Source organism: Meriones unguiculatus, chromosome 2 (assembly GCF_030254825.1).
Source record: "Meriones unguiculatus strain TT.TT164.6M chromosome 2, Bangor_MerUng_6.1, whole genome shotgun sequence".
Lineage (NCBI taxonomy): Eukaryota > Metazoa > Chordata > Mammalia > Rodentia > Muridae > Meriones > Meriones unguiculatus.
Genome location: NC_083350.1, coordinates 66,741,498 through 66,764,205, shown reverse-complemented (window position 1 = coordinate 66,764,205; position 22,708 = coordinate 66,741,498). Strand labels below are relative to the sequence as shown.

Below are 22,708 nucleotides of genomic sequence, written 5' to 3'. Positions count from 1 at the left end.
CTTCTCAATGCTCCACGCTGCTTCCAGATACCACCCTTCCATAGATCAGCATCTGTGACACAACAGAGAACCCAGGTGTCACTACATCTTCTGGCATGAGGTTGAGAAGCCGGTAGAATATTCAACTTGTTATTTCTTCCCTTGGAGGACAAATTGGGTTGCAATTTAATTCTGAAAAAAAAAATTTTTTTTTAAAAAACTAAGAATTGTTAGTAATGATACTGGTACAGTTCAATCAATAGAAAGCAGAAGTCAAGGATCCTGTGGTATTTAAAGATGCAACAGGCAGATTAGATTCTTTTCTAAATATATGGGAAGACAGCATCTTTTTTTGTTGTTCTAATTGAAAATAGAGTCTTCTCAACACCCACTACTTATCCCCCAGACTCCTTGACTCTCTAGGAGTCTCCTAGTGAGAACTCCTTGTCACTCTCTCTTCACTTCCTCAGTTTTTACAGAACACTTCAAGTTTTAAATATGCATGAATGCATCTCCATCCATGTTAGCCAGTCTGGTGTCCAGATCAACAATGCCTGCTGGGAACTCTGTTGCCCAGAACATAGCCTCCAGCCTGATGGCCAGACGCTAAGTGACAAGACCATTGGGGAATAAAATGATTCCTTCAACACCTTCTTTGGGGAGACAAGCACTGGCAAGCATGTCCCAGGCAGTGTTCACAGACCTGGAACCCAGTTATTGATGAAGTTCACACTGGTACCTTCCACCAGCTCTTCCACCCTGAGCAGCTTATCACAGGCAAAGAAGATGCTGCCAATAACTATCCCCATGGCCACTACACTATTATCAAAGAGATCATTAACCTTGTCTTTGGTGGAGTTCCCAAGCTGGCTGACAAGTGCACAGTTGTTCGAGGCTCCTTGGATTCACATTTGGCAGGGGTACTGGCTCTGGTTTTACCTCCTCGCTGATGAAGCAGCTCTCTGCTGATTACAAAAGAGAGTCCAAGCTGAAGTTCTCCATTTACCAAGCTCCCCCAGAGTGGTCGAGCCCTACAGTTCTTCCCACACCACCCTTGAGCACTCTGTGCCTTCATGATACCAATGAGGCCATCTATAACATCCATCATTGAACCCTTGACACTAGGCACCCAACCCACACTATCCTTAACCACCTTATTATCCAGATTGTGTCTTCCATCACTGCTTTCCTTAGATTTCATGAGGCTCTGAATGTTTTCCAGAATTCCAGACCAACCTGGCGCTCTACCCTCACATCCACTTCCCTCTGGCCACATACGCCCCTGTCATCTCTTCTGAGAAAACCTACCATAAGCAAATTACCATAGCAGAGATCACCAATGCCTGCTTTGAGCCAGCCAACCAGATGGTGAAATGTGACCCTCCTCATGGTAAATACATGGCTTGCTGCCTTCTGTACCATGGTGATGTGTTTCCCAAAGATGCCATCTCTTCCATTGCCACCATCAAGACAAACGTACCGCCTACTGGTGCCCTACTGGCTTCAATTTTGGCATTAATTACCCAGCCTCCCACTATGGTACCTAGTGGAGACTTGGTCAAGGTCCAGAGAGATGTGTGCATGCTGAGCAACACCACCGCCATTGGTGAAGCCTAGGCTCACCTAGATCACAAGTTGAATCTAATGTATGCCAAGCATTCCTTTGTGCACTGGTGTGTGGGTGAAGGCATGGAGGAAGGAGAGTTCTCTGAGGCCAGAGAGGACATGGCTGCCCTAGAGAAGAATTGTGAGGAGGGTGTGGCAGATAGTGCTGAAGGAGATGATGAGGGGGAAGATTAGCCCACATGCTGCAATTTTACACTTCTTTGTCCTGTATTTGTCTTTGTGTGTGTTGTATCGGTCAGTCCTAAATTATCAATAAAGGTGCTTCAATTTTAAGTGGGGGAAAAAAGAACATAGATTCTTCTCTCTTATAATACATCCTGACCACAGTTTTCCCTCTCTCCACTACTCCCAGTTTTCCCTCTCTCCACTACTCCCAGCTCCCCTCTACCTCACCTCTCCTCCAGATTCGATCTTCCTCCATTTCCCTTCAGAAGAGAGCAGTCCTCCAAGAGACCACAACAAAACAAGATACAATAAGACATGGCAAAAACCCTCATCTCGAGGCTGGACAAAAGGCAATCCAATAGGAAGAAAACAGTTCCAGGAGCAGGGAAAGGAGACAGAGAGACACACCCACTCCCACATTAGGAGCAAAACAAAAACAACAAACTGTTAGCAATTACACACATGCAGAAGACCTGGTGCAGACCCCTGCAGGCCCTGTGCTTGTTGCTTCGGCCTCTCTGAGCCCATGGGAGCCCTGCACAGTTGATTCAGTGGGCAGTGTTCTCCTGGTGTCCTCCAGCCCTTCTAACTCCAACAGTCTTTTCTCCCCCTCTTCCTAGGGGTTTCCAAGAAAAGAAACCCAATGAATACCTTCAATTTAGATGCTCTCTGCATAATATTTAGCTGTGGGTCTCTGCACCCACTCCTATCTTATGCTGAAGGAAATGCCTCTGATGACAACTGCCCAAAGCACCAATCTTGGGTCTCTGGGTTATCCAGTCTCCAGTGCCAGGCCATGGGCCACGACTTAAACCAGCTATTGGTGGGCCACCCCCATAAGTTTTGTGCCACCATTGCTCCAGCACATTTTGCAGGACAGATTGTAGCTGGGAGGTTTTGTGGCTGGGTTGGTGTTCAGGTTTCACTTTCTATAGCCTGCAGAGCACCTTCCTGCACCAAAGAGACTAGAACATAGGGGTGAAGGCTCCATGCAGGCACCAGCTCAACCTCTCTAAATTCAATGTGCTGTCATCAACAATACAAGCCCTGCCCTGACAGTTTTCAGAGACCTCTGTCCTAGTGTCAGCCTGGGTTGCTTGGGAATCTCCACGGGAACCCTTGACCAATAACCCAACCGAATGCAACCCAGTCACACCACTGGAAACCTGGCCCGGCTACAAAAGATACTCAGTTCAGACTCCGTATCCTCCATTACTAGGGTCACCCTCATAGACTCCAGAAAGTTTCCACCCACTAAGTTTTCACACCACCTCCTAAAATTTCTCCCCCAATTCCATCCATCAATCCCTGCATTCTCTCCCTCCATGCCTTACCGGCCCCCCCACACCAGATCCCTCCTGTTCCCATCCCTACCTGGGCTCTATCTACCCACAAAGTCTATTCTATTTCCCCTTCCCAAGGAGATCCATGTGCCACCCCCACAAAGGTCTTTTCTTGACCTCATCTCTCTGGGTCTCTGGAGTGTATCTTGTTATAATTTACTTAACAAACAATATCCTCTTATAAGTGAATACACACCATATGTCTTCCTGGGTGTGGATTACCTCCCTCAGGATTATTTTTTTTCAGTTGTATAGTTACCTGAAAATTTCATGATGCCATTTGTGAAAAGATAATACATTTTCTTTATTCTTTGTGTATGCTCTTTCCAGTTTCTGACTGTTCTGAATAAAGCTGCAATGAACATTGTTGGGCAAAGTGTTCTTGTGCTCAGCATCTTTTGGGTATATACCCAAAATTGGTAGCTGAGTCTTGAGGCAGACCAATTCCCAATTTTATAAGGAACTATAATATTGATTTCTACAGTGGCTGTACAAGTTTACACTCGCACCAGCAATGGAGGAGTGTTTTAATTGCTCCATATACTCGCCAACATGGACTATCAGTTGTGTTACTGATCTTCGCCATCTTGACAGGTGTAAGATGGAATCTCAAAATAGTTTTATTTTGCATTCCCCTGCTGGCTAAGGATGTTGAACATTTAAGTTTTTTCTCAGCCTTTTGTAATTCTTCTATTGCTAATTCTCTTTTTATATCTGTACCACATTTTTAATTGAATTGTTTAGGTTTTTTTATATTTGGTTTCCTGAGTTCTTTTTTGTTTGTTTTTTTTTTAATTTATTCATTTTTATTAATTATAGTTTATTCACTCTGTATCCCAGCTCTATCCCCCTCTCTCATCCCCTCCCAGTCCCACCCTTTCCTCCCATACACCTCCCCAAGTCCACTGATAGGGGAGGTCCTCCTCCCCTTCCATTTGACCCCAGCCTGGTCTGATAGGATATAAGAGATTATTCTGATCTTCTTGTATCTGTTGAGGCTTCCTTTGTGCCCTACTAAATGGTCATTTTTTGAGAAGGTTCCATCAGGTGCTGAAAAGAAGTTATACTCTTTCGAGTTTGGGTGAAAAGTTCTGTAGACATCTATTAGGTCCATTTGATTTAGGACCTCCATAAGTGTCATTATTTCCCTATTTAGCTTCTATCTAGATGATCTGTCTCTTGGTGAGATTGGAGTGTTGAAGTCTCCCACTATTAAGATGTTGGGATCGATGTGTGATTTCCGCTTTAATAATGTTTCATTTACAAACTCAGGTACTCTTGTATTTGGGGCATAGATGTTCAGGATTGTGATGTCCTCCTGGTAGGTTTTCCCTTTGATGAGAATGAAGTGTCCCTCTCATCTTTTTTGATTAATTTTGGTTGAAAGTCTATTTTATTAGATATTAGAATAGCTACTCCAGCTTGTTTTCTGGGTCCATTTGCTTGAAAAAAACTTTTTCCAGCCCTTTACTCTGAGGTAGTGTTTATGTTTGTCGTAGAGCTGTATTTCTTGGATGCAGCAGAATGTTGGATCCTGTTTCTGTAGCCATTCTGTTAGTCAGTGACTTTTTATTGGAAAGTTGAGTCCACTGATGTTGATAGATAACAGTGACCAATGAATGTTAGTTCCTTTTATAGTGGAGTCAGTGGTGTATTTCTATTAATTATTTTCTTTTAATTTTTTGTTGTGAACTTATCTATATCCCGTGTTTTCTTGGGTATAATTGTTTTCATTGGATTGGAGTTTTCCTTCTAGTATCTTATGTAGGGCTAGGTTGCTATGTAGATATTGTTTAAGTTTAGTTTTATCATGGAATATTTTGTTTTCTCCATCTATGTTGATTGAAAGCTTTGCTGGGTAGAGTAGTCTGGGTTGGCATCTGTGGTCTCTTAGAGTCCGCATGACAATCTGCCAGGTCCTTCTGGCTCTCATAGTTTCTGTGGTGATTCAGATAGGTCTACCTTTATATGTTACTTGGCCTTTTTCCCTTGCTGCTTTTAATATTTTTTCTTTGTTCTGTAGATTTAGTATGTTGGCTATTATGTGACGTGATGAGTTTCTTTTCTGGTCTACTCTATTTGATGTTCTGTAGGCTTCTTGTATGTTAATGGACATCTCTTTCTTTAAGTTGGGAAATTTTTCTTTATGATTTTCTTGAAAGTATTTTCTGGACCTTGGAACCTGAAAGCTTCTTTTTTGTCTATTCCTATTATTCTTAGATTTTTGTCTTTCATGGTGTCCTTGATTTCTTAGATATTTTGTGTTTGGAACTTTTCCAATTTTACTTTTCCTTTGAGATATGTATCAATTTCTGCAATTGTGTCTTCAGCGCCTGAGACACTCTCTTCCATCTCTTGTATTCTGTTGGTGATGTTTACCTTTGTGGTTCCTGATCTTTTCTCTAAGTTCTCCAGCTCCAGGGTTTTCTCTGTGTTTTCTTTATTGATTCTAATTCTGTTTTCATGTCTTGCTCCATTTCCTTCATCTGTTTGAATGTGGATTCCTGTCTTTCCATGATGGCCTAGGTTTTTTATTCATTTCCTCTTTATTCATGCCTTTATTTGTGTGACAATATTTGCCTGTATTTCTTTGAGAGCTTTGTTTGTTTTCTCTTTATTTGCATCTATTGTGTGGCTATTTCTTTGAGAGTTTTGTTTGTTTCCTCTTTATGTGCTTCTAATAACTCGATAAGCATAGCTTTAAAATCATTTTCTTGTGTTTCTGATGAATTAAAATATCCGTTGATTTGGGGAGTTGCTGGTAAAGCCATGATGTCCTGATTGTTGTTGGATGTGTTCTTACACAGACCTCTGCTTATCCGTAACCTTCACTATTTATTCCTGGAGTCTGTACTTCAGACTGGGTCCATCTGTCTCTGGTGTCTGGAGTATTCTTCAGGAAGATGAGAGATGTCTACTGGTTGGAGAGTAGATGTTGGTGTTTCAGCTGTAGCTAAGAGAGGAAGGTCACAGGTGCATGTACGCAAGCACAGGTGTGTGCGTGGAAGTGTACCTTGAGGGACAGGGTGCTAGAGCATGTAGATGCCTCGAAGGGTGGAGTATAAGTGCGGGAGGGGGTGCTGGCACTGTTCCTGGGCACAATGTGCATGCGCAGGTGCCCTGAATAACTCAGTAACCTATGGGCCTGACATACTATCATCCTGGTATTCAGATCTGTCTGGGCTCCAGGAATTGACTGAACTCCACTGGTAGACCCACAGAACAGGGCCTTCAATGTGGAGAACGCTGTCCCAAGGATCCCTATGTTGCCCACAGTGGGGGAGAAGGGAGAGAGGGATCCACTGACTGACTGGCTGCTGGAGTAGAGGAACCCTGGATCTGGGGTTCTGCATGCACTCACTTGAAGGCGCCCTCACTCACTCGCAGGCCTAATCCAAGAGTACAAGTGTTCCTCCTGTTCTCTACTCTCAGATTTGGACCCAAAGGGCCAAATGAGAGTGTAGGAGATCTGTCTGCTCAGTGGTGTCCACTGTTTGCCCACCGGACAGGGAGGCCCATACTTGGGCACAGAGCACAGAGGCTCATGCTTGGGTAAACCACTACCGCCTCCACCAAGCAAGGAGGCCCATGCCTATAGCAAGGGGAAGTACAGGGGGGTTGAATATTCGCCACTCTCTGTCACCGGAGATGGCCATGGGTGACCTGGATCCAACCTGTCCCAGCTCACAGGTTGTTACCTCTCGCCCAAGAAGCCTCAAAGTCAATGTTCTGGTTCAGCTGCCCCTCTACTCATCAATTTCAGAGTTTCAGATCCTGTGCCCCTCAGATATGGTACATACTGGTCACCCCCATCTTGGACTCCCTGTTTCTTGAGTTCTTAACGTATTTTGAATATTAGCCCTCTATCAGATGTTGAGTTGGTAAAAAATATTTTCCTGTTCTGTAGGGTCCCTCTTTGTCAATTTGATGGTGTCTTCTGCCTTGCAGAAGCTTTTCAATTTCATGAGGTCTCATTTATTAATTGTTGATCTTAGTGTCTATGCTATTGTCTGCTGTTCAGAAAGTTGTATGGAAATTTGGGGGTTTGGTTTGATTTTGTTGTTGTTGTTGTTTATTTGTTTGTTCATATCTTTGCTTGTTGGGAGGGGGGGTTAAGGCAGAGTTTCTCTGTGAGCCCTAGCCAGGAATAGGCTGGCCTCAAAACCAGAGATTCGCCTGCCTCTGCCTCCCAAATTACTAGGATTAAAGGTATGCACTATCACCTCTCAGAAAGGGAGACGTTATCTTTTTTAAAAAACAGCATGTGGGATGTTAGTGAGTAGCAGTGGTGAGCTGAACAAGAATAAAGTTTTAAGTTCTTGCCTCTGCCATGGAAGAGATGCTACGGACTCAGCCAGGGAGGCTAGAAGGAGAAAGAACTTGTGGCTTCATTATACATTTTGTAAAAAGATTCAAGCTTGTCAGTTTTACCTCCAGCAAATCACAGGAACCAAGCAAAAGTTTTGTTGTTTTTTTTTTTTTTTTTTCTAAAACAGCATTGAGGTTCATCTCGAAAACTCCTCACTCACACATTTTATTATGTTACAAAAACATTTCCACAAGTAAGCAGTTACCAAATCAGATTAATTCAGGGCAAAGAGAGATTGACCCTAATTCCCAGCATGTATTAATTTCTTAAACATATACTTACCCTTCTGTAGTCTGGGTTAGAGTCAGCATAAAAAAGCAGGTTGTAATTCAGCAGTAGAGTGCTCAGTTTGCATCTACCAAGTCCTGGGTTTAATCCTTGATACCACAGCACACACGCACGCACACACAAAAAATATATAGTGCTTTCTTTAAAAATATTCCTAAGAAAGCTAGGCAGTGGTGGCATATGTCTAATCCCAGCACTTGGGAGGCAGAGGCAGACAAATCTCTAAATTCAAGGCCAGCCTGGTCTACAGTGTGAGTTCTAGGACAGCCAGGGCAACACAGAGAAATCCTGTCTTGAAAAACCAAAAAAGTGTGTGTGTGTGTGTGTGTGTGTATGTGTGTGTGTGTGTTCCTCAGAATCACAGAAACATAGGAAAGCATTGATGGGTCGAAAGCTTGGCTCCCACTAATTAAAGTACAAGCTGTTCTCTGCAGCACAGTCAGACTTTCAGGCACATCTGGATGCCTCCCTGAATGACAGAATGGGAGAGGTATACAATCCCCACTACCTTGAATAACAAAAGACAACAAATCTGTACTTTTACAAGTCATTTCAAAATACAGATGCATTTTTGATTGGTAAACATTCAAGAGCAATAAAACATCCAAAAAGTAGTAAATGTGACATAGACCACATGTTTCCAGTGGAAGCAATGAAAGCCAGCAAAGGCTTGCCAGGGAAGCCAAAGACTAATTAACGCTCTGTACTTGACGGATAAGGGAACTACTGTAGATAACAAGCTTCAAAAACAGCTTGGAAACTTCTGGCGTCTCTGCCCATTTGAACACATATTGAGTTTTATTGCTTGGCTTCTTAGTCAGAGGATAGCCTATTTCAGCTTCCAGCAAATGGAAGATAAATTCTTCAGTTTGTGTTGGATCTGCTTTCCGTCTCTCCTGTCTTCATATGTTACGTTTGTTGGGGCACAACCAACACATACAATGAAGCTCCCCTTTAATTGTTATTGTTATGATTCTCATTTTGATTTCAGTCTCTTCATCAAGAGCCAGTTCAAGCTAGGCCTGGGTTTCTAAGTCGTTTATTCCAAGAGTGATAACACCATTGCTCAACTACAAAGTACTGGAAAACTCTCAATGGCTAACAGCACTAGCTGTTCTTCCAGAGGACCCCAGTTCAATTCCCAGCACCACATGGCACTTCACAACCTCTTTAAGTCCAAACATAATTGAAATAGCAATAAAAAGCACCACTAAGTGTAGAAGATAATACATAAAATCACCCTCTAGACTACTTTCCTGTAGTGACATAAAGAAGGCTACACCAGGGTACTTCCTTACCTTACTAAGGGGTCCATCTTTCAAAGAAAGGGACATGTGGGCTTACAGCCACTATAGAAGTCAGTACGTCTGAGGACAGATCTGCCATCTGACTAAGCTACACCACTCTGGGTATTTACCAAAAGGATTCCAAGTCAACATATCTCAGCCAATCTTGCATATCCATGTTTACCGAAGCACTTTCCACATTAGCTCAGTTAGAAAACCAACCTATGTCTCAACAGAGGAATAGATGAGGAAAATGTGGTCTACAGACACAGTGCAATGTTCTCCAGTCATAAAGATGAAAGTATGTCATTTGCCAAATTATTGATTCATCTGGAGATAATATTAACGCAATTACATCAATCTCAGAAAGACAAAGATCATATGTTTTCTCTCTTTTTCTGGCCCTATAATAGCTACACATAAAAGCATATATGCATAAATGGCATTAAAGTAGAAGTGAAACTGTTTGAGGATGTTATGAAGAAAAGAGCATAGGAGGCCTAGGGGAATGCACACCTAGTATTTTATACACTGGCATACTAGTGTGAAATTTGCCTTATGTGACCTAAAATGATAAAATAAAACATAAAGAAATTGTTAAGGGCACAGAGCACCCCCCCAAAAAAAAATTAGGGTCTGCCTGTGGATCCCTTTGTCATTAGCTCAAGAATAATCTAAAGAAATGCAAGCTATTAAATTGTGTGAGGAAAATGAAAGCATTCATTTTGTCTTTTCTTCCCTGTCTCTGTTTACAATATTTCTCCTAAAGCCTTACTTTTTTCACATTATTCCACAAATAACTTACTTTTTTTAATTGCAAAATTAATACAGTCTCAAGCTGGATATGGTGGTGCACATCTGCAATCCAACATACAGAAGGCAGAAGGATCTTGAGTTCAAGGCCAGTCTAGGATACTTAGTGAGAACCTATCTCAGTACAGATTACAACCAAACAAAGTTCTCATTACAAAAACAAACTTATAAAATAAGTCATCAAGTAATCAAAATAAATAAAATACAGTTATAGCCTTGAAAATAAGCGTGGGGTTGATGATGACCCTTTCTATTGTTTGTCATTCTTCTGTACTTCTCCTTGTGTGAGCAAATAGTGTATGTGCATATACCCCAAAGCTCTCTGAACCCTTAACTATGTTCAAACACTAAACTCAGAAAGCCCCTAACACTTTGATCACTTACATCAACAAATGGGCCAATGCAATAAGTCTCCTCTCAAAGTCTATCCATCCACAAGTCCAGTCATGGAACAATCATCTCATTGTCCATAGACTTTATCCTGAACCTCAATCAAGGGCTCAGTAGTCACCCACTTTCTAATTCTAGTCCAAAAGTGTATAAAATATGTTTGATGAATCACAATGGAGGAAACTCTACAAGGAATGTCAACCTGGACCCCTTGAAGTTTTCTTTTTCTACTACAGATTCAAATACTCAACAGATTGGTCACAAACACTGTCTAAAGAGTATAGTGCGGCTGGGGAGATGGCTCCATTGGTAAAGTGATTGCCTTGTGAACACAAGGCCTGAGGCCGATCACCAGAACCCCAATCTAGATATGTTAGAGTGCTTGCAATCTCAGAGCTTGGGAAGAAGACACAAATAGATTCTCTGGGGCTCGATGGCCATCCAGCCTAGCCTATGTGGTGAGTTCCAAGCCAGAGAGAGAACTTGTCTCAAAAAAAAGTAAAAGAAAAGTCAGGTGGCACACACTTTTAATTCCAGTACTTCAGAGTCAAAGGTGAATCTCTATGCGTTCAAGACCTGCCTGGTCTAAATAGTGAGTTCCAGTCCAGGCAAGGGCTACACAGTAAGAACCTGTCCAAAATATACAAATACCTAAATAAGTTAAGTCAAACAAAGATAGCACATTAGGAATGACATTTAAGGTTGCCCTGTGTGCTACTCACACATGCACACACAACACACACACATACACAATTACAGTGTCACCCAGGAATCAGCAAATGAGCAAGACAGAAAGTTAATCTGTTTGTCTTTGCAGTCTCTTGTATAACCGTTTGTCTGTTTGTCATACAGTCTCTTGTATAACTGTTGAACTGTCCTTGCTGTCCATGCTAGGATCAAGACAACTATTTATAATAAAACAAGTGGGCATGGCTACTATGTCCATTACCATTTGATTCTCAAAAACCTTTTATGTCAAAAACAATACTACCTATCTAGGTAGCAGTAATGATCACAGCTACACAACTTTGTGAATGCACTTGATGACACTGAATTATACCTATAAACATGGTTGGCATGAGTGCTGAAAAGATGGTTCAGCTGTGGAGGAGTGAATGGCCAAGGCTGATAACCTGAGTTCGATCACCATGACCCATAAGGCAGGAGATAACTGAATTCCATAAATTGTCTTGATTTTTACACACATGTGTATAAGTGTGTGTTCACAGATACACACACACACACACACACACAAATAAATTGATGATTTTTTTAAAAAACGTGATAGCATTCCTGCTTATTTCACCATAGTTAAAAAAAAAAAAGAGAGAGAGAGACAAAACATTTTCTACAAGGTTTTCTTTAAACTCATGGCCTACCTACATGACCTTTTCTACTAAGTACTCTATGATTAAATAAACTCTCTAAAACGAAAATGCTTCTAAAAAGATAAAATTGTTCTTCTGCAAATCCTCCTCTGGCTATTGTGAAACCAGCAAAGATCCTGTCCTAGCTCCCAGCCCTCACATGGGGTGCCGTCCAAGTGTTTAGGTACTTGAGCGTGCAGAAGTGTGCAGGCTGACTGCCTCGGGGGAAGAAGGGAGTAATCAGAGGATGACTGCAATAGCCTATCTACTGCCAATCGACTTTATCTAAGCCATAAGTGGACAAAGACACAAAAGGATGTTACCAGCATCCACACCATCCAATTCTGCGATGCATTAGTCCTACACCTCGACCCCCAGCACACCCATGGGGTCGTCTGTTTTTATTTATTTCTAATCAATTTTCTTCAAACTCTGTATTTACAGTGGTGCTTCGGTGCTCTTTTTACTTTGTTGTTTGTCAACCTTTTCGAGTAACATGTATTATTAAGTCACACCTCTTACCTCTTACACAGTCAGCCTGGAAATGAACTTTGCCCCAAGGAGATTTGGGGAAATTTTCTCTGTCCTCTTTCTGCTTTCCATTTTTCAGCTGTGGTCATAAGAAGCCAACTGTATTTTTGTTTCACTGAGGCCAGGGGCAGCCCTGGCCCTTCCATGCCATGATTAATGTGTTATTCATCTGGTACCTTCCTATTCAGCTCTTGTCATTAGCCTGTGAACCTCTCGCTTAGCTTCCAACAAAGGATTCCATTGCTGTAGGAACTGAGGTGTGTCTCGGTTTTTACCTGGGAGGCAGTGATGCAAGCGTTTCTGGTGAGACCAATCCTTGGCTTGGGGTGGGGAGGAACATACTAACAGGCCACCAGGAGAGTCCTGAGGCAGGCAACAGAGCCACCACTGCCAGAAGGGAGCTCCAGACATCGGATACAGACATCCAAGTGAGAAGCTGCAGCAAGACGCTTGGATTTATTCACCACGGACACTGGCAACAATGGCCTGCCTATTCCCCAGAGCCCTGGGGCCTCTGGTCCTTCTGATGGTAAGTCCCATCTTTTTCTAAAACTAGTAAATTTTTCCTGTTTCTTTGCTTGCTACAGAAGATTGCACTCGGTTGCTGAGTCCCTGTTTTACATTCTAGACAGGATGCAGCAGAGTTAAACATATAATTGTGAAAATTTTAAACTTCTTCTTTTTTCTGTGAAACAGAACAAAAACGTTTATTCTAATGTAGTTATTTTCTTTCTCTTCAATGATCAGATTAACTCATCCCAATCCTAGGTTTTACTTTCCACGATCTTCGTTTTCTTCAAAGCAATGCATATATTCCAGCACACAAATGAAAACATGCACAACCCCCCACTTCAGTTCCCTAGCATTACACATCTCTTGTTAAGCATATGGCTAAGAATGCTGCATGCCTGATCTTGATACCTGACATGTTCTTAGAGGAGTCACCAACTGTTGGACTAAAAATCAAAGTAATTTTAATACTAGTCAAGTTGGGAGGATTATTAAGAAAACCGGTTTTACATTCAGCCATTATGTGCAAAAATATATCAAGCTTTTGGGGAGGGATGACATGAACTTTGCAGGAAAATAATGTTAGGAGAGTAAGTCTTCTGTTGACTGGTGGAACTTTATGTTTTACAAAAGAGAGGAAGACTCTAAACTAGAAGTATTAGCTTAGATACATAAGCTAGTTTATACCTTAAGCATTGCATTAGTGAGGCAAAATATGTCATAACTCACTCATACATGAAGATCGCTAACAACACTTGGATATAAATAAATATAGGACAAAATTCCAAAGCTAATTGCCATGGCCTCAGCATCCATTCATGCCATTGCCTCATTTCAAAATACGGAAAACAGCGACTTCTAAACGTTCCAGGGAGATAGATCTCAAGAGCTGTCTACAAGTTAAAGTTGCCTGCCATCATGAAAGATGCCTGGGGGGGGAAGAACTTCTCAGTCCCCCTCATACAACAGTGTTCAAAGAGAAAATAGGCATCAGACAGCTTTTCATACCAGGAAGTAATGATTGAACACGGCCTCTCTTAACTGTGAAGCAGCCTGCAGTTCTCCTATTGTGCTCCTGATGAGAAAGCTAGAATGTATGTTTTCCAACACACAAGAAAGTTTTGCCCCTGCAGAGGAAGAGGAAGACAGGAAAGAGAGGGGGAGAGGGGAAGAAGGGGAGATGAAGGGGTGGAGAAGAAGAGGGAAAGAGAGACAGAGAGATACAGAGAGAAATACTCAATGAAGGGTCTAGAGCTGATCCTTGCTATATCATAGCCACTATCTATCCATACATGGATATTTATCATTTCAAATATAACTGTTCTGAGATGAGAGATGCTATTAAATGTAAACTATACAATGAAATATTTAATCATAACAAGAGTGTAAAAGATATTCTTATCTCTTGTTTTGATTGCATAGTGAAATTACAGTATTTTCAGGACATTAAATTAAATACACCGCTAATTAATAAACTTTTTAGCAAGCCTTTTAACGTGAGTATAAGAAACTTAAAAACCCTCCGTGTGGGCGGCATTTGTGCTTTCCATTAAGCTAACCTGTATCCTTAATCCTACTTTCAGAGGGCAAGGGCGGTGTTAGACAGGTAAGGCTCGGTGGATTCAGTGGGAGTTAACATTCCATAGGAAGAGACGGACCAAACTGTTCCATTGTCAGACCGATACAAGCAAAGACAGGGCTCTAGTGCCCTTCGCCAGGGGCTGTGGAGCCACCGGTTTGACTGGAATGAAAGTGCATGTTAGAGAGCCAGGGCAAGATTCAGAAAGGTGGATGAGTGTGACAGTGAAAAGTTCATTCTGTGACGGTAAATGGAATCCTTTTAGAAACAGGAGCCACCCAGAATGTGGTTACCGGTGAAAAGCAATGTTCTCAGACCATGGGCCTCATTTGTTGTTGAAGGGTGGAGTCTGAAAGTAGAAAGACGTGTCTGCGGCTTTCTAAGTACTCTTCCCATCACACACACACACCATACAAGGTCATGGGACAGCGTCTCAGTACGAGATGTAACAGCAAGACCTATGCTTGAGCGTGTAGCTGTTCCGTTGACTCACTCCAGCTCTTACGTTTTCTCCTGTCAAATTAGAATCATCTTAGGCTGGGCATGGTGGCACACGCCCTTCATTGCCACCACTTCGGTGACAGAGGTGGCCAAATCTGTGAGTTCAGAGCCAGTCTGGTTTACATAGTGGGTTCCAGGACAGCTTTGTAGAAAGACCTTGTCTCAAAACAAAACAAACAGCAACCAGACAGACAGACAGACAGAGAATCATCTTAACCTTGTCCCTGTCTGAAATGTACACAGTGAGAAGGGAGCACCCTTGCATTCACAGAAGTGCTTTGAGAAACAGGAAGTGTTTGAAAGACCCTGGCATCATCCAGTTGTAATATTTCAGTACTAGGGGTGGTTCTTGATGATACATGTCTTAGTACTGTGTTTTAATGTTTCAAATAACCGTTGGCATCATTCCTAATAAGTCAAGGAAGGTCCTACATGTTTCTTCAGTTAGAATATAGAATAGTTGCATGGGGCTAGGAAGATGGCCCAGTAGGTTAAGAGAGCCTGCCGCACAGACATGAAGACCTGAGCTTGAATCCCCGGCACCCAGGAAAAAGTTAGGTATGGCCTTGTGAGCTGAAGCCCCAGCACTGTGGGAAATGGAGACAGGGGACGCATTGGGCTTGCTGGCCACTATTTCCACATTCAGAGAGAGAGCCTGTCTCAAGGGAACAAGGTGAAGAGTGATGAAGTAGCACACGCAGGGTCCTTCTCTGACCTCCATACACACACACACACACACACACCGCTCACCTATAAATGCACACACACAAATAAAAATTTTAAAGTATTTGCGAAACTAATGTTTCAAAAATGACAAGAAAGAGGCCAACCTTAAAAAAAATAAATAAAAGATACAGTGAATGTGGGACAATACATGTTTTCCAATCTAGAAATTTTTCTGAAAAAAAAAAAAATCTCAGGTATTTGGACTTCAAAATGAATCATTTGGAAAATGTAGCTACAGAGTGCACCTGAATATTCTTTTAAGGGTGTCAGATTTATCAGTTCTCTATATTTATCCTGTTATTTCACATAGCACAAAGTCAACATTTAAGAACACTTATAGTTGAAGATACTCACCTTCAGAGATCTTCTTATGAAAATAAAACTTGACTGCAAAAAAAAAATTGTTCCACATCTTATAGTTAACCAAATTTAAAACACATTTTTGAGCCATAACAATTCCTTATCTGAAGAATGAGCTAATCAATTTCACATTACTGTCTAAAACTTAGGAAATTAACAGAGATGATTAAAACTCAAAAGTTTAGTACAGCTTTTCAAGTTGTGTGTGGTATTCAGGGAAAAGTGGAAGTCCCTCAAATGGCAAGTCATGAGGAGAATAAGCAATAACAGTGTCCTAAAAACAGCGAGGATCATTTCAGCCATCTTTTTTCTATACGGTATCAAAGTATATAAAAAATGGATTTAAGCTAAATGTCCCATTTTGATAAATGGAAAATCTCCAAGGTGTCTTTGACTTTGGCATCGGCCGGGAGATGCAATTATTTCTACCCATTAGTATCACCCCTTGCTTAATCCCAGAAACCAGTTCTCGTGCCTAACTAGAACACTCCATGTCCCAGAGGTTTCTCGTAAACCTCTTAGCCCTCCGTGTTTCCTTTCCAGTAAAAAGTTGATCTGGTAGCCTAAGGTAAGGGCTTGCTCAGGGAAATGCTTCGTGAGGAAATTACATAGATGATGGGTTATCCATAATTACATGACGAATAATTGAATCTGCCTAATGGACACTTCTTTCTTAAAGCAGTGCAGCCGGCCAGGCGGTGCATTGCACAACTTCAGGAGGTGCGTTCACGGGAACTGCAGTGGGAGCAGTGCCCCTGAAGTTAGCAAGGAGCAGCCTACACACATGTACAGTATAGCACTGTTCCCTTCCTCCGTGGAGAAAGAAGACACACACAACACGCTAAGAAGTCTCTGCAGATAGTCAAAGGATTTTTTGATACGCTTTTTCTTCTCTTGTTATTCTAACCGAAATTACTAGCTTTCACTAAGCATCTACAGGGCACTCAGGCTCACCTATATGCTCTATTTACACCTGCTAATAGTTCGGTCCTCACACACGACAAACCCACATATAAATGCGTAGGGCTATCTTTCTATGGCAGATGGGAGAAATGGAAGGATCGGGTCATGTCCCCAAGTCATAATGGTGGTACATGCCTGGGACTGGAATTTAGATCAGTCTGGAGGCTAAGAAGATGGCTCAAAGGTCTGCCAAGCAAGTGTGAGAAGCTGAATTCAGGTCCCTAGGACACATGTGAAAATAGATGCATGTATGTAATCAGAACTCTCCTATGGGAAGATGGGTGGAAGAGACGGGGGAATCCCCAGAGCTTTCTGCCCAGAAGCCTGGAAACCACAAGCAAACAAGAAAAAGAGACTAGCTCAAAGGAGGTGGAACGTGAGGCTAGACACCTGAGGTTGTCCAGTAACCTCCACACACATGGCCTGACACGTACACACCCGCATGTGCCTGCACACACACGCAGTTAAAAAGAAAGAAAAACGGGCTCCAGGGTCCAGATTTGTACCAGCACACTTGACAGGATCCTTCAATACATTCAGATGGAATATTCACAAAGAGCCAAGGGCATCACTCTTACATAGCATGTCTTAGCTAAAAAACAAAAACAAAAAAAAATTGTTTTAAAGATCACCTTTCTAAATTAGTTGATTTTATATCAGTTCTTGAACACTGAATTGTCTGAAATTAAATACTAATTTCTGAATAATTTCTATTATTCAACTGGAGAATTTGCTCTGTTAAATGCAAAGTATATTGGCATGTTCTTGTGGCTTTAAATTTCAAAAATTCTACACAGTCCTGACTTAGACTTTACAAACATTTTTTTTTCTACTTCATATTTATAGAACCTTTGGGTTTTTGTTTTGTTTTGTTTTCAGTGTAAAATCCAATAAATTACATGAGGTATTCAATGCTTCATTATAGAACAACCTTCTTGTTAGATGATAGCACAAACTGTAGATTAAATAAGTGTTCTGAGGACTGCAGGCTAAACTATGATGTTCAGAGGGCTACTGCCGTTAAATGTCCATTCAGATTAGTATTTTCAGCTTGCCGTAGGAATATTAGGACATTATGTACCATGAGTGAAGGAGCTTCGACATAGAAATCAGAAGGATAAGTCACTCATTTTTCTGAACTATGCCTTGTGTATCTCATTCAACTATGTGTCTTGAAGGACTGTTATGACCTGGCATGTTTACTATCACTGTTTGACTAGTTGACCAGCTATAGCTGTAAAGCGCCAAGCTGTGTGAATTTTGTGACATTCTTCTGTCCAAAATTTATAGAAAAATCATATTAAAATATGTAATGATCTTTGAACTACTTAAATTGCTCTCTGAATTCCCCCAGAGGGGAATGTGGTGCAGTCTTTGATTCATTCCAGAATCGGGCAGCATGGCTGTGTAAGCTGCTTTTCTCACTGCTGTGGCAAAGCGCCTGACTGAAACCTTAAGGGAGGTAGCTTCATTTGGGCTAGTGGTTCCGGTCTGTCACTGGAAAGCATGTTGGCAAAGGCCATGCCAAGAGACTCTTACATCAAGAGCTACTCACACAGGAAGCAAAGAGGGATTGCTAGGACTAGAGGAGGGTGCAGCCTTCTGACCACCCTTGGTGGTCTGTTTCTCCAGCCAGGGTCCTCTCCTGAGGCTCCACAGCCCTCAGAATTAATGCACAGGTACAATCACAGTTCTAGTCAACGAAAGAGTGGCTCAGCATTCAGTGTTTCCTCTCAAGTTCCTCGTGTTTCTGGAAACAAAGAACATCTTTCCACAACACTAAAATGAGGGAGCATTGTTTGAGATCAGTCTTAAAAGGGTTTAGAATGAAGGCTCCGACTCCAGGAGAGCACAAGAAACACAATAGCCTGTGCTCTGCTCTGTTAGTTTTCCATAGTTTTGCTTTCCTGGGAAGGTAGGAACAGGGCCTCAATGTCTATTAGAAGACTCATGCGCCACAGGGCTAGTACAGACATGACTCATGTTTTCTGGATGACTCCACTCTTCCTGTAAAGAGGAGCATGCCCAGCCCACCCTTACCTTCAAAATCGGCTGAGAAAGATCGGTCGGTGACCACACCACACTGATCCCTTCTTTCCTAATAGATGCATGAGGTTGGAGCATCATCCTGAGATGCTATTTAAAATCAGACCTTCAGGTGAAATGTTTACAATGGAGGGGCTGACCATCCTGTGTCTGGTGTAATTGCTCCTTTGGTTCAGACTTGGACCTGCCTGTTCATTACAATCTTTAAAAATAAATGATGAAATGAATCTGCATTGTTTCAGGATCAACCACAGCCTTTGACCAGATAAAAATCTAAAGTGACTGTCATATAACTTTCTTCAGTGTATTTATGTTAGCTTGGGGTTAGGATCTAGCAATGCACACACCCTAGAGATAAAGTGGCTTGTTTCAAACCCTGGCTCATTGAAGGTTATTAACAGGAACAAAGTATCCGTGTCTTGTATCTTTATATCCATAGGAACAGAGGTTACATAATAGACTCAGAAGAGTGGTTCAGGTGGTTGCAATAAATAATAGTATTATTAAGTATAATGTTCTGTGAATAAAAACTAGCCAAGTCACCTCCCACTGTTACACTTCTAACTTTATCCTGTAATTTGTTTTCCATGGCCTTCTTTCTTCAGCTCTCACGTTCAGTGGATCAGCCAATAGTTGTTAAACACTTGAATGGGAAGGAATGATAGTACAAGACCCAGGACTTGGAAAGATACAGGGAATGTTTGTGAGCTAAATGGCATTAAAGAGAATGTGAGCTGTACAAACTCAGAGAAGAAGGTACTAGACAAAACAACTTCGTGTAGCTTGTTGGTACTTGACTGGATGGATCACATGTAGGTGGGAAGTAAGGAGAGAGGAATGCATCCCAGGTGGAAAGCAATACATCTGCCAGGCCTGTGGGCTCCGGAGAAAGCAAAGGGCCTGGGCGGCCCAGCTTCCTTTATCCTCATTTAATTTTTTACACAAGTAGTATACAATGAAGCCCTTGTCTTGTTTGCTCGCTTGTTTGATTAAAGACAAGCACCACCACATCTGGAATTAAGAATGAAGTTCATGTTTAAGTTGTAGTAGGAAGGAGGAGAGCAGATCCGTGCCACAGCAAACAGCACTTGAGACTGGCACAGAATGACCATCCTTCCTCCATTTTCATAAACCAGAGTAGCTCCATTCTGTTCTCTTTGCTCTGGTGCAGCTTTAAAAGGGGGTAAAGTGAAAGAATGGCAAGGAAGAAAAGAGCCTGTCTTTTAAAGGGAGCTAACCCAGGTTTGCTTTTACATAAGCACATAAAATAGATAATGGGGATTGGGGGCTGGTTTTGGTTTTGCTTTTTATTTTCCTGGGTTTTGGAGACAAGGTCTTGCTGTGTCCCTCTGGCTGTCCTCCAGCTCTCTTCGACTGTCCTACCTTAGCTTCCCACATGCTGGGATCATAGGCATGCACCACCATGTCCAGCATCATAGTTTTGAATAATTTCATGACCACTTTCAGAAGTTTGTCACAACAGTTCCTAAAGCAATGACTTCTGGGAGCTGTTTATATGATAACCATGTAAGAAACATCTAGTGGATTTTTAGCAACTGGCTGAAAGCATAATTTTACAATCAAGAAGATGGTGATGAGGAGGAGGAGGAAGAGGAGGCTGGTAACAACGATGATAGTTCTTGTCTTGGTTAGAATCTTCTTCCTTGTTTTTGTTTTGCTTTGTTGTCTCTGGATTTGAAACAGAGTTTTACTCTGTAGTTCAAGCTGACCTAAATTCACTAGAAATCTCAGGTTTGTCTCAAACTAGCAACAATCCTCCACCCTCAGCCTCTAACTGCTGATAGGTTCCTCTTTCCCAGAATGAAAATCTGAAGTCATGGTGCTGGAGTCGTTAGCTTTTGCAGAGGACCCAGGTTTGATTCTCAGCACTGACACAGCAGCCCATAACCGTCCTTAACCTTAGCTGTGAGGGATCTGAGAGGGGCACACACGGTGAACATGCAGGCATGCAGGCAAAAAATACACACACATAAAGCAAGACAAATAGTCTTTTAAAAGCCTGAGGTCAGCCTGAAAACCTAGAGGGGCTTCTTTACTCGGGGAAGGGTGTTCATTTTCCTGGTAGGATGTTTACATTTTGGGATGCTTCTGCAAACCAACTCTCTTAAAGCTGAAAAAAAAAAAAACAAAAAAAACCTCTAATCTTAGGAACAGAATACAATGATAAAGATTATTGGTTTTATAGAGTCTCCTGTTTGAAGAACTCACATGGAATATTTGGTTCTGTCTGATGTCTATAGGTGGTGCTGCTGGTGCATGGCGAGCTTCGAATAGAGGTATGCAGTTTCCAATCATTACAATCAGAGTTTACCTTAAAACCATGTTGAGAAAAGCATTTAATCAAGTCATTTGATAATCCAATTGTGCAAACATAAAAGCCTAAAATTCTAGCAAATAACCCCCAAATACTTTATAGTTATCTATAAATAGGCTTATATAGTCTTGTTAATTTCATTTTATTTTCCATTGGATTATGGTTGGTTGGGTGGTTGGTTGGCTCTGTTCTTTGGAGAATGGGTTTTCTGTGTAGCCTTTGCCTAGGCTGGTACTCACCATATAGACCAGGCTAGATTTGAAGTCCTGGCAGTCTTACTGCATCAGACCCACTAATTCTTGATTGCAGACATGCACTACTATGTCTGGCTAACAAGTCAAGGGAGAAAATCAAATACGATCAAATGCTAATATTAAAAATCACATAGCTTTGTAATGACCTGTTTAATGCTGCTTCTTGACAAAGTATCAGAGATGAGCAAACGGTCACAAAGTGGAAATGGGAAGTTCCTCAGGGTAGGTACCTCTCTATGGCCAAAATTCGAAGCAAAGACTGCCAGCCATGTATGTGATAAAGTGGATTTCTTTCAATACAGCCTGGAAGACAGCACGGAGAAGATAGAACAGCAGTGCAGCAGGTCAAAAGGAGGTACAAGCGTGAATGGGTGAAATTTGCAAAACCCTGCAGAGAAAGAGAAGATAACTCGAAAAGAAACCCAATTGCCAAGGTAAGTTGTATTGACAGAGCAGTGTGAGCATTAGAATAAATGTATTACATCGATATTAAAGACACTATAGCAGTTCCACTTAGAAATATGTAGCCTTAGAAGTCCACAGAACAAAGACCTACTGCTTCCAACAAAAACTACAATAATAGTAAAAGAAATTGTAAAAATATAAAAAAAATAAGAAATTTAAAAATATAGGAATGATAGCCTCTAGAGTTATAAAGTAGGATTAAGAAATATATCGGCTCGTTTCAATGTATAAGTGGGTGTATATGCAAACTCTACTAAACAAGGATAAAAAAAGAAAAGTGATGGTTAGATGAGTAGATAGGCCACGGCTAGGTAACTACTGAGGCTGAATGAAGAGCTGTCTCATGAGCATTGTACTATTCTTTTTGTCAAATAGCTTTAAAATTATAAAACTAAAACCCAATTCACATCTGCACATACTTTTAACATCTGTTACCTTATTCTTTCTCTTTCCCCCTTCACTGTCACTTCTTCCAACTTAGAGAAGCATCCTTTCTAAAATGTTAAGTAAGAATTTTGCATCCAGAAGAAGTCTTCTCAAGACTAAGCCCCCGGTCCTCTTACAACTTTTTAACCCTCCCACCATGGCACCACACCCCAAACAGAAACTCTAAAGCCAAAATAACCAGTCACTCTTGCTCCATGCTGGTGAGCAGAACAGCTGTACTTTATTTCTTAGTCCTACTCTCCAATGAAGAAGTAAGAAGTAAATGGCACAGTGATGGAAAGGGTGAACCAAGTGAGCAGATGGCTTTAGATGGTGAAGGTGGAGGAGGCAGAGGAAGATTCATCAATGGTCAGCCTGACATTTAA

At 41.6% G+C, this 22,708-nt stretch overlaps 1 protein-coding gene and 1 pseudogene across 1 annotated transcript in view; both read left to right on the top strand.

Moving 5' to 3' along the window:
* Positions 1-477: 477 nt before the first annotated feature.
* On the top strand, positions 478-1,779 carry LOC110544781 (tubulin alpha-1C chain-like; annotated as a pseudogene).
* Positions 1,780-12,394: 10,615 nt separating this feature from the next.
* Dsg3 (desmoglein 3) overlaps positions 12,395-22,708 on the top strand; it is a 32,340-nt gene continuing 22,026 nt past the window's right edge. Inside the window, exons 1-3 of the mRNA XM_060377639.1 lie at positions 12,395-12,686; positions 21,104-21,139; positions 21,734-21,865. Of these exons, the coding sequence (XP_060233622.1) occupies positions 12,639-12,686; positions 21,104-21,139; positions 21,734-21,865 (216 nt within the window). The 5' untranslated portion in view covers positions 12,395-12,638. The remainder of the gene's footprint in view (positions 12,687-21,103; positions 21,140-21,733; positions 21,866-22,708) is intronic.